This window comes from Gopherus flavomarginatus, chromosome 1 (genome assembly GCF_025201925.1).
Source record: "Gopherus flavomarginatus isolate rGopFla2 chromosome 1, rGopFla2.mat.asm, whole genome shotgun sequence".
NCBI lineage: Eukaryota > Metazoa > Chordata > Testudines > Testudinidae > Gopherus > Gopherus flavomarginatus.
This window is the reverse complement of record NC_066617.1, coordinates 308,691,778-308,704,560: the sequence shown is the minus strand read 5'-3', so window position 1 is coordinate 308,704,560 and position 12,783 is coordinate 308,691,778. Positions and strand designations below refer to the sequence as shown.

Below are 12,783 nucleotides of genomic sequence, written 5' to 3'. Positions count from 1 at the left end.
TGCTTTGGATATTCGAGCGTTGATCTCATTATCCAGTGATCCATCACTGGATATGACAGTACCCAGGTATTTAAAGTTCTCCACTACTTTAAGATGAGTGACATCAGTGGAGATACTCGGGCCAGAAGCATTTGATCCAGGTGCAGGTTGATGAAGAACTTCTGTCTTTCCGAGCCTGATAGTTAGTCCGAAGAGTTGCGAGGCCTCAGCAAACTTGTTGACAATGTACTGAAGATCATTTTCAATGTGAGTGATGAGGGCACAGTCGTCGGCAAAGAGTGCCTCAAGAAGGAGTTTCTGCACTGTCTTAGTCTTTGCATTCAGGTGTCGGAGGTCAAAAAGTGAACCATCGTGCCGGTATTTCAGGTATATACCTCGGTCCAGATCTTTCATTGCATGGTTAAGAATGCATGCAAAGAACAGGTTAAATAGGACAGGAATGAGAACACATCCTTGTTTCATGCCATTGGTGACGTTGAAGGGGGCTGATGTGGCTCCATCAGACAATACTTCACCTGTCATGCTGTCATGAAAAAGGCATATAATCTGGACAAATTTTCTTGGGCAGCCAAGTTGTGTTAAAATGGTCCAAAGGGCTTCCCTGTTGACGGTATCAAACGCCTTTGTCAGATCTATGAAGACAGCATACAGATGCATATTCTGTTCAATGCACTTCTCTTGTATTTGTCTGACAGCAAACACCATGTCAACTGTGCTCCGGCCAGGTCGGAAACCACATTGACTTTCAGTTAGATTTGCCTCGGAAGTATTAGCTATTAGGCGGTTCAAGATGATGCAGGAGATGATCTTCCCACCAGCGGAGAGGAGGAATATGCCTCTGTAGTTTCCACATTCTGCTTTTCTGTCTTTGTTCTTGAAACGAAAGACAATAGTAGTGTCGCAGAGGTCCTGTGGTATGTTTTCGTCCTCCCAGATGCTGGTGATCACGCTGTGGAACGCTGCTAGTGCTGCTGGACTTGCTGCTTTGTATATCTCTGCTGGTATCCCATCTTTTCCAGGAGCTTTTCCTGAACTCATCTGGCTAACAGCTTTCTTAATCTCATCTATAGTGGGCGGAGAGTCAAGATCTGTCAGAGCAGGTTGTTGTGGAATTTCATTGAGAACATTGTTATTCACGGTTAATGGTCTATTGAGAAGGTTGCTAAAGTGTTCTCGCCATCTTTCGTTGATGCCTTCTTTATCTTTAATCAGCGTTGTGTTGTCTGATGAGAGCAGCGGGGAGGTCCTTGGTTTAGAAGGTCCGTAGACAGTCTTAATAGCACTGAAGAACATCTTTGAGTTGTGAGTCTCAGCATAGTGCTCAATTTCTTCGGCTTTGCTCTCCCACCAGTTGTATCTGACGGAGGTCTTTCTGTGTTCTGCTCTGAAGGTACTTGAAATGGTCCCGTTTAGAGACGGAGGATGGGTCATTCTGCCATTCGATAAAGGCTTTTCTCTTTACTTCCAATGCGGAGCATATTTCTTCTTGGTTCTCACCAAACCAATCCTGATGTGTTCTTTTCCTTGGTCCAAGAGATGTTATTGCTGTGTCAGTCACTATCTGCTTGAACTGGTCCCAGTTTTCGGTTACAGCACTGATCAATTGTCCGTGGGATGTCAGTTTGTCATCAAGACTCCTCTGGAAATTGTTGAAACACTGAGCATCCTTCAGTTTGGCTATGTTGAAAGCAGGTCGCACATGCTTAGGGCATTTGTGCCGAGAGGGAGCGATGTGAAGTTGAAGAGACATCCTGACTAATCTGTGATCTGTCCAGCACTCTGCGCCTCGCATTACTCTGGTGATCATTACGTCTCACCTTCTGACAATGGCATAAGCTATCAGATGCCACTCTTTGGACCTAGGGTGCATCCACATTGTTTTGTATTTGTCTGCCTGTTGGAACAGAGTGTTGGTAATGGTCAGGTCATTTCAGAACAAAGGCTCAAAAGGAGTAGTTCATTGCCGTTCATTTTGCCTACACCATGTGGCCCGGTTACTCCTTTCCAGTTCTCGCCGTCAGCTCCGACTCGGGTGTTAAAATCTCCAAGTAGGAGTAGCTTGTCTGTTACAGGTGTGGCTTTGATCAGTCTGTCGAGATCTTCACAGTATTGTTCCTTTGAGTTGTCAGAGCATGTTAGAGTGGGTGCATATGCACTGATGATGGTGGCATGATGTTTGGCATTTAGTGGGAAGTGTAGTTTCAGCGATCTTTCATTGATACCCACTGGAAGGTCTGGGAGTTGATGCCTCAATGAGATTTTTATTGCCAGACCAACTCCATGTATTCTGTCCTCTATCTCAGTCTTACTCTTCCAGAAGAAGGTGTAACCACTTCCTGGTTCACTCAAGGAACGTTCCCCAGGCAATCTTGTTTCACTTAATGCCGCTATATCGATGTTGTAGCGGGCTAGTTCTCAAGCAACGAGAGCTGTCCTTCTCTCCGGTCTTGCAACAGCTTCTCGATCCATGAGGGTACGAACAGTCCATACACCAATGGTAAGTTTCCTCAAATTTTTCTTTTGGTTTCGGCCGTAGGTTGGGTTAAACTGCCAGCTGCGGCTTGCTGGCCAGTTGTTGTAGGGCAGGCAATTTTTAGGCCACCTTTTCTAGGCCCCTCCCTTACTAGGGTGAGCAGTGCTGTCCTGAAGAGGGCTGCTCAGACGCCTGGGATGCTGCTGGGCATCTCTGCTGCACCAGGTATATAGCTGGACGACCACCTATCCACAGGCCGCCTGCATGCAGGATTGAGACTACGAGTCCCAGTGGTAACCTCTACCTGTCGCTTTGCCCCTCCCCCATCGCCGCAGGACTTGGGTGGTATGATGATGATGTTTGACGATTTGCACAGGATCTGTGCTTGAAAACTTTTTTAAGTGGTAGAGCCGTTGCACAGGAGCAGTCCCACTCTCTCGACCTTAGAAACCAGACACCAATGGTATGAAAAATCGTCACGACTGGTAACTTCTTTGGTTGCAGTGGATGGCCTTGACGTCTTTCGTGCCTCATCAAGCCCTTCGCTGTCCACAAAGCATTGCAGAACCGCCTTCTTGGCCATTGGATCTTAGTGATCTCTTTCACCCAGTCCGCTGGAGCTGACGTTGCATGCAGGGTAGGCATATCCCTAATTCACTGAGGGTTTGAGTCCCATCAGTTACACTCACCTGGTTTAGCTGGCCTGTCGAAGTTGTTGCCCAGGGTGTGGCCACTGCGCATGCTGCAGCTACTTGGAGCCACAAGTGAGAGCTGAGTGACAGGTGGGGACTAAAGTGGACGGACCACTCCCAAAGGGGTATGACAAGTTCCCCCATCAGAGGTACTACCCCTCCCTGGGTACCCCAAACACCCTGCTAAGCTGTACATTGTGTAATTTAAATTGAAGAGTCAATTTCTATCTTCGATTACCCTCTTTACACCCATAATTTTCCCCAAAGAATAACCAAAGATGGAATTTGGCCCCAAATATTCTAATTTCAAACAGAATTATGTGCAAAATAGCATGTGATAATAGACAGGAGAAATATGAATGATTGCATTACAATTTTCTCATTTTTGAATACTAAGTTATTTGTCTGGAATTGTAATTGAGGTGTTGAGTAAATATTTCCTGCCATATTGCAACATCCAACTAATTTACAACTGAGTTGCTATTATTTACTTGTATAAATAGTTGCACCTGGAGACCGCAAGTGAAATCAGGGTCACATTGTGCTAGGCACTGTATAGAAACATATTAAAAGAAAATCCGTGCCCTGAAGATCTTATAATCTAAATAGAAAAGAGAGACAATAGATGGGAGATAGTGTCATCCCCATTTTACAGATGGGGATCTGAGACAGAGAGAATTTTAACTGATTTGCTGAAAGTCACACGCGAAGTCAGTCAGTGACAGAGCTGAGAATTAAACCCAGATCCTCCCCAAGTTCCGGTCTAATGCCTTAACTACAAAATTATCTTTCCTGTATGTCTAATTGAGTAGAAGAAGTTACCCACTGTTGATGCTTCAAAAGATATTGTTGCCTCCCAGATCTGCCTTTTAGCAATACTGTTTTAGGTAATACTCTTGGAGAATGTTTCAAAACCATCATATTTGTAAATTTTGTGTATTTCATACATACAAAAGAGTAAACAAATGGTAGCGTGGTTACTGCTATTTGCTCAACTTGAAGCATGCAGGTAATGCTGTAGATGATGCCAAAACTTAGGTAAGTTGTAGGCATTACAATTTATGAGAGATATATTTAGTTTTTTACATTGCTAGTTAAGTCATGCAATTTTTGTCAGTTTTGGTTTTTATTATGTTGCATTGCGAATGTCCTGAATGGAAATTGTGGCTGTAGCTTAATACAATAATTCACTTGATTGATTGATTGTACCTCAGGTGGAGTTTGTAAGTTTAGATTTGTTACTTGCTGCTTCGACTAGGTAATGCATTTAAAAAAATATTTTCTTGCAGGTCCATCTTTCCAATCCATTCCTCATTCAGAATAGTTGCCCTGGCAGAGCCTCCTGTCATAGGAAGTAGCACAAAGCAGTGGTTGGGCCCAGAGTTTCTAACTTTGTTTCTGTTCCATAATGTTAAGTCCTTTACCAGGAATGAAGAAATTCAAGTTATTAAAGAAATGGTAAGCACTTGCAATGCTTTGGCCAGTTATTAATATTGGTTTCTATTTAAAATGGTGAATATGATTATGCACTGGAATGTTTTAATATACAATTAATTGTAGAATATCAAGGTTGGAAGGGACCTCAGAAGATCATCTAGTCCACCCCCCTGCTGAAAGCAGGACAAATCCCTAGATAGTTGTTGTTTTGTTTTTTTTTAAACCCCAGTTTCCTAAATGGCCCCCTCTAGGATTGAGCTCACAACCCTGGGTTTAGCAGGCTAATGTTCAAACCACTGAGCTATCCCTCTCCCGCCCCCAAATACTCTCTTTTCTTATATGATGTGAAATCCTTTCACAAAGCATAAGTGACTCCTTGATTTTTAAGTCTAGGGTATCTTCTTCTGTAATTAGTATAAATTCATCTTGGTAGTTTTCTATTACCGTGTATCAGGGATGGCCAGCCTGAGCCTGAGAAGGAGCCAGCATTTACCAAAGTACATTGCCAAATAGCCACAGTAATATGTCAGCAGTTCTCCATTAGCTCCCCCCGCCCCCGGCTTCAAGCGCCTCCTGCCAATGGGCAGCCCCGCCGATCAGCTCTTCCCCGTCCCTCCCCGCATCTCCCGATGAGCTATTTTGTGATGTGCAGGAGGCTCTGGGGGGAAGAGAATAGGCTCAAAGGAGGGGACAATAAGGAGTGGAGTGGAAGCAGGGCCTGCAGCAGAGCCAGGGGTTGAGCAGTGAGCACCCCCAGCATATTGGAAAGCTGGCACCTGTAGCTCCAGCCCCAGAGTTGGTGCCTATACGAGAAGCCACATATGAACTTCTGAAGAGCCACAGGTTGGCCACTCCTGCCGTATATTCTTATATTTTGTGACAGTTATTCCTTTTTGGTTATTTGAAATAAATGTATATATACTACATATATGCAGGCTGTGTTTATGTAGTTGCATACATGTGTGTCTATATAAATTACATATTCACACATAAACATGAAATATATATCAAATACTTTTTTTGTCTTGCAAACAGATTCCAAATGTGCCCACGGTTGCGGTCGAACAGTTATTATCATTAACACACAAGCTTCGGGAGACAAATGACCCCACAGTGAGTCTAGTTTTTCAGATTTGCATTCTACTTGTTGTCATTATATGTGTAGCTGTCTTCAGAGTCAGGGTTTTATCTCTGCTCAAGAAAGGAATTATTTTCTCCAGCAATGTGAGGATGCTTCCTATTTCCTTACGTTCTTGCCTTATGCTGACCTATCTTGACCAGTGGAGGTTGGATTAGGCTCATTCTGGAGCCAATCCGTTCACTTCTTAGAAGTGGCCACAGGAGCAGAGTGTGCTGCCAGCACAGTATTCTTAGACCCTGGCTGAATGGGATTTGAGAAACCAGCCCTGGAAATCCAACACTGGTTTCTTGTGTTATATACATGTGGCAACTTTTTTATTTTTAATATATTCATTTAGGACCTGCAAAGCATTGACGCGTATATGTAATTTTAAGCATGTGTGCTCAAATTCTAGTGAAGTCATGCAGTATTACATATACATTGTAGTCAGTATAACTTAAGCAAATGCATAAAGTAGGAATGGGACTTAAAGGCACATGCTGAAGTGTTGTATTGAATAGGGATGGACTAAAGAATGTGCTTAAGTTGTTTGCTGAATTATTTAAAATTGCCTCCCCTTAATAAATACTGTTATGTGTAATACAGTGTTTTAGTACTTAATTTTAAATTTGATACCTGGATTTGTTTTGGGATTACTTGGGCAAGAGGACTATGTAGCAATTAGAAAATGCAGACAGGGAGGTAAGGAGATGGGGAAAAGAGGAAAGGGCTCAGAACTGTTAGTAGTGGTACTGTGGTAGGTGGATCTGCTAAAGCAGTAATGTAAAAAAAATTACTATTGGCACAAAAATCGCAGAACTCTTTAAAAACTGATACAGTCAAGACTCAGTTTTAAAAATTAATTTCAATGACAGCTAACGTAGTGTACTGATGTTTTTCTTTTTGTGAAAAAAGCTTTCAAACATTTTTATTGGCGTCACCCAGCAAAGGGGAAAAAATGTGCACGTGTAACTTGTGTTAGGTTAGATTATACACAGAAATCTACTTTCCTCAACTCTCAGGAGTTTAGCACCAGTAGTAGTTTTCCACCATATTACTGTTTAGATTTTTGATTGGCTGCATTTCAGGAAGAAATAAAGTGCACTGTCCACATCTTAGCAGACAGCAATTTTGTTTCACATGAGATGAAGTATTTGTAGTCCATTAGTAACCAAGGCCGACATTAGAGATAAATCTTTTTAAATCAGCAGAACTGGATAATTTCCACCCAAGAGTCCTAAAAAAGGTGACTGAGATCATCTCTGGTCTGCTATTATTCATTTTTAATAACTCTTGGAATGCTGAGGAAATTCCCCAGGACTGGAAGAATGTTAATGTTGGACCAATATTCAGACAGGGCAAATGGGATGACCTGGGTAAGTATAGGTAGAATAATGGAAAAGCTGATACAGAATTCAGTTAATAAAGAACTGAAGGATGGAACTATAATTAGGGGCAGTCAACATGGTTTTGTGGGAAAATAGGCCTATCTGAAAAAGCTGATTTCATTCTTTGATGAGATTACAACTTTGATGAAGTAAAGTGCGGAGAGGTAATATACTTAGATTTTTTGTTCAAGCATTTGAGTTAATACCATATGACGTTTTGATTAAAAATTAGCATTATACAATGTCAATTGTAACACTAAATGAGTTAAGAACTGGCTAACTGACAGGTCTCAAAAAAAAAAAAAAAAAGGAGTTGTCAGTGGGGGAATCATCACTGAACAGGAGCCTCCCTAGTGCGGTTCCTTTGGGGTCGGTACTAAGCCCACAACTACTCAGTTTTTTTACCAGTGATCTGGAAGTAAATATAAAATTTGTGGATGATAACAAAGATTGGTGGAATGATAAATAAGCATGAACACAAGGTGGTCATACAGAATGTTGTGAATTGCTTGGCTAGCTGGGCCCATTCAAACAAAATACATTTAATATAGCTAGGGCTTTACCAAATTCATGGACATGAAAAATGCATCACGGACCATGAAATCTGGTCTTTTGTGTGCTTTTCCCCCTATACTGTACAGATTTCATGGGGCAGACCTGCATTTCTCAAATTGGAGGTCATGACTCAAAAGAGAGTTGTGGGGCTCACAAGGTTATTTTAGGGGGGTCATGATATTGCCACCTTTACGTCTGCACTGCCTTCAGAGCTGGGCAGCTGGAGAGTGGTGGCTGCTGACTGAGGGCCCAGCCCTGCAGGCAACAGTGCAGAGGTAAGGGTGGCAATACCATACCATACCATGCCATCCTTACTTCTGTGCTGCTGCCTTCAGAGCTGGGTGGCTGGCCAGCGGCGGCTGCTGACTGAGGGCCCAGCTCTGCAAACAGCAGCGCAGAAGTAAGAGTGGCAATATTATATCATGCCATTCTTACTTCTGAGCTGCTGCTGGCAGGGCTCTGCCTCCAGAGTTGGGCTCTCAGCCAGCAGCCGCCGCTTTCCAGCTGCCCAGCTCTAAAGGCAGTGCTGCCACCTGCAGCAGCGCAGAAGTAAGGGTAGCAGTACCGCAACCCCCCTAACAATAACCTTGCAATCTCGCCACAACTCCTTTTTGGGTCAGGACCCTAGAATTACAACACCGTGAAATTTCAGATGTAAATAGCTGAATTCATGAAATTTATGATTTTTAAAATCCTATGACCATGAAATTGACCAGAATAGATTGTGAATTTGGTAAGACTCTAACTATAGGCAAGTGCAAAGTTATTTATCTAGGAACAAGGAATTCAGGTTATACCTACAGATTGGGGGACTGCATGCTGTATCATAGGGATCATAGTGGACAAGTGATTCAACATGAGCTCCCAGTGTGATGCTGTGGCAAAAAGAGCTAATGCCATCTGTGGATATGGAAAAAAAGGAGTGAGGAGGAGCAAAGAAGTGATTTTTACCTCTATATATGGTATTGGTGAGACTGATAGTAAACTAGTGCCTACAGTTCTGGTGTCTACATTTTTAAAAGGATATTTAAAAGTTAGAGAGAGTACAGAGAAGCTTTTCAAAAGACATTTGACAGCGTGCACAGACATATGTTGTGGAATAGTCTTTAGTCCAATGGAATCCCAGCTAAAGTTGTCAGTGGGCAGATAAAGGAAGAAGGAGGCATGTGTCAGGACCCTAATTGGGGCCTGGGTGATCATTACGTCCCAACACAGATGTAATGAGGTTGAGGAGTGCCCATATAAGAAAAATTAAAACTACTGATTATTCCTCAGAAAAGGTTTTTAATGACTTTAGAGCAGGGGTCGGCAATCTCTGGCACGTGGCTCGGTAGGCTGGGCCAGTTTGTTTAACTGCTGCATCGGCAGGTTCAGTCGATCGTGGCTCTCATTGGCTGCGGTTCGCCGTCCCAGGCCAATGGGGGCGGCAGGAAGCTGTGGCCAGCACATCCTCTGCCTGGGCTGCTTTCTGCAGCCCCTATTAGCAACACAGACAAAATAAGAAAAGCAAGAATAAAGACCAACGCTGAATAAGAATTCATATAAATGGCAAGTTATATGGAAAACTAGCACAAGTACATGTAAAGTTATTATTCATCAGCTACTTACTACTATTCTTAACATTATAGTATTGATACAGACTTGAGATCAAATCAGCTCGAGCAACCAGACTTCTTTACTCCATAAACTTACCCTGCATTCATCCGAAAATACGTTACCCTTTAGTTGGCCGTTTTCCACACGGCGAGGTACGGACAGTCGAGAAGTGCATGTCCCTTCGGTTCAGGGGGGTGTGGGTCAGATTTCCCTTATGACCGAAACACACACACAATCCTGTGTCTTCGTACTTTTTATCTGATCTGTTGCCTGTGTTTTAAAACAGACCAGCCAATTAGGGTCTGCCAAATATTCATTGTGGTTAGACTGTATAATTTAGGCTTACTTATCTCTTTGTAACCAGTTACTTTATAGATTATTTTACCACATAGGAGTCAGCATAGATTGTTATCTGGTTGCAGCGCATTCTACAAAGCGTGCCCTTTTTACCTATTCTAAGCTGAAGTTTGAGGCCTAACACTGACAATACCTTTGTTCATTTCAAGCTTGGCAATACTTTTGTTCACAGATTAATCATAGTCAGCATCATCAAGGCCATATACAGAGATGAGAAGTGCTCTGTTAGGTTAACAGGTTTCAGAGCGGTAGCTGTGTTAGTCTGTATCAGCAAAAACAACGAGGAGTCCTTGTGGCACCTTGGAGACTAACATATTTATTTGGGCATAAGCTTTCGTGGGCTAAAACCCACTTCATAAGATGCATGGAGTGGAAAATACAGGAGCAGGTATAAATACATGAAAAGATAGGATTTGCCCTACCAAGTCTGAGGTCAGTCTAACTAGACAATTCAATTCACAGCAGGATACCAAGGAAGGAAAAATAACTTTTGAAGTGGTAATGAAAGTGGCCCATTTCAGACAGTTGACAGGAAGGTGTGAGTAACAGTAGGGGGAAATTAGTATTTGGCAAATTAGGTTTAGGTTTTGTAATGAACCAACCACTCCCAGGCTTTATTCAGGCCTAATCTGATGGTGTCCAGTTTGTAAATTAATTCCAGTTCTTCAATTTTACATTGGAGTCTGTTTTTGAAGTTTTTTTGTTGAAGAATTGCCACTTTCTGGTCTGTTATTGAGTGACCAGGGAGATTGCAGTGTTCTCCTACTGGTTTTTGAATGTCCATGCATCTGATGAAGTGGGTTCTGGCCCATGAAAGCTTGTGTCCAGATAAATTTGTGAGACTCTAAGGTGCCACAAGGACGCCTTGTTGTTTCTGTTAGGGTGAACAACCAGACAACAGAGTGGTTCTGTGTGGATACAGGTGTGAAACAGGGCTGCATTTTATCTCCACTGTTGTTTGGCATTTCCATAGACTGGATAGTGAAGAAGTGTATTAACAAGACAAACACAGGAATAGAATGGGTAGATGGCAAATGCTTAGAAGACCTGGACTTAGTTGATGATATTGTGCTACTGAGTGACACCTCAAAAAAGTTACATACAAAGACAGACAACCTGCCAGCAACGGCAGATTTAGCATGGCTCAGAATTAGTTGTGCTAAAACAAACGTCTCTGGAACTCAGACCTCAAGCAGTAACATCAAATTAGAAGGCAAAAATATCAAGCGAGTAGAAAAGTTCATCAGCTTAGGCAGCACCTGTCACAGTTCAGGGCAGTTGCACTTGTATTTCCCCCCTGTGGTCCAGCAAGGTTCCCCTAGGTTCCCAGCACCTCAACCATCACCTCTCTTGGCTGGAGACCCGCATCTCTCTCCCTCCTAACCAAGATTTTTCCAGACTTCACTGTGAGTTCCCCAGCAAGACAGACTGCCTAAGCAGGCCTGCTTTGCTTTCTCCTCAGAAGCTATAAACAGCGTAATTGCCCACAGATGTAGTTTCCACACAGCCCTTTCTACACAAGCATATTTATTCTTATGGTGATAGAATTACAGAGCAAACATATTAAAAATAATACAAGAACCTATACACATTCTAATAACTTAAGCGGGATCTCCCCTAACTCCAGCAAGGGCTATTGCAGGTGATCAGTCCTTCAAATCCCACCTAGGGGCTTTTCCATGGTTACAAGTTCAAAACAGGTGTTAGCTTAGAACAGGGGTCGGCAACCTCTGGCACGCGGCTTGCCAGGGTAAGCACCCTGGCAAGCTGGGCCAGTTTGTTTACCTGCCGCAGCCAGCACATCCCTCGCCTGCTCCACTTCCCACCGCCCCCATTGGCCTGGGACGGCGAACCATGGCCAGTGGGAGCTATGGTCTGCCGAACCTGCCGACGCAGGTTGCTGACCCCTGGCTTAGAACAAATACGCAGCCTGCACCGAGCAACATGTTTCTTTGTACATCTTGTGCCTTTGATCTTGTCCTCATGTAATAGGTGATTGGAAGACAGTGGCTGTCTCCTCAGGGCATATCTTCAAAAGGCTGGGATTTTGCATATTTGGGCGGTGGTACATTTGCATTAACTCTCCCCTAGAAATTTCTTGGGAAACCCACTTAATTTTGTTTGTCCCAAAAGTTCATTCATGTCTGGCACATGGTTTAAAATAGTCCTTTAAAGCTCATAACACTTCCCAGGGTTTAAGTTGGTCATTGGGTACATCCCTCCGCCTCCCAACCCACCCACCCAGACATTACATAAACTTTGCATTTTTAATACAATGAAATCCAAAGATATATAACCTTAACACAATAAGGTTTTTCAAGGTTATTTCAGGAAATTTCCATATCTGTCACAGTAACTTACTGGCCAATGGAGAGCTCAGAAAGGAAGTGGCATCAAGGATAGGAAAGGCATTCATAGCATGTACTAGGAGATCAAATATATATAGCATCAAAACAAAACTGAGAATTTTCAGTTCAAATATAATCTCATTGATAACATACAGCTGTGAGAGCTGGAGATCTAAAACTAGACACCTTCAAAAATAAGTGCCTAAGAAAGATTCTGGCCATTGGTTGAAAAGATTTCATTACAAAGAGATGCGAGAAATCACAGACCAGCAACTTGTTTCCACCACGATCAGAAGGATGTGCTTGACATATCTGGATCATGTATTCCAGATGCCAGCACACAGACTCCCAGATGAAACTGTCAAGTGGAAACCAAGTGGTGTGAGGAAATGAGTACCCCCAAGAGAAACCATGAAAAAGAACCCTTAGGGAGGGCAAAACAGTTAATCTCAACACCAGAGAGCGTATGGAAGCAGTAGCACATGACACAGAGGAGTGGAAGAGATTAGTTTCCATCAGGAAACATCAGCTCAGGAAGGATGGAGTGGACTCTAATGAATTACCGAGAAGAGCCACAAAAATGATTTGAGGGCTGGAGAAAATCCCTTATGGTGTGAGACTTAGAGCTCAATTTATTTAGCTTATTAGAAAGAAGATTGAGAGATGACTTGATTAGTGTATGAGTACATTCATGGAAAAAAATACTGGGTACTAAAGTGCCCTTTATTTTAGCAGAAAAAGGCATAGCAAGAACCAGTGACTGGAAGCTGAAAGCCAGACACATTCAAATTGGATATGTGACACACATTTTTAGCAT

General features: G+C 42.8%; 1 protein-coding gene across 7 annotated transcripts in view; it reads left to right on the top strand.

The window, feature by feature from the left end:
* VWA8 (von Willebrand factor A domain containing 8) overlaps positions 1–12,783 on the top strand; it is a 274,959-nt gene that overhangs the window by 100,419 nt on the left and 161,757 nt on the right. For all 7 annotated transcript variants that reach the window (XM_050946839.1, XM_050946858.1, XM_050946824.1 and 4 more), the window contains 2 exons: positions 4,455–4,623; positions 5,638–5,715. In XM_050946839.1, the coding sequence (XP_050802796.1) occupies positions 4,455–4,623; positions 5,638–5,715 (247 nt within the window). The remainder of the gene's footprint in view (positions 1–4,454; positions 4,624–5,637; positions 5,716–12,783) is intronic.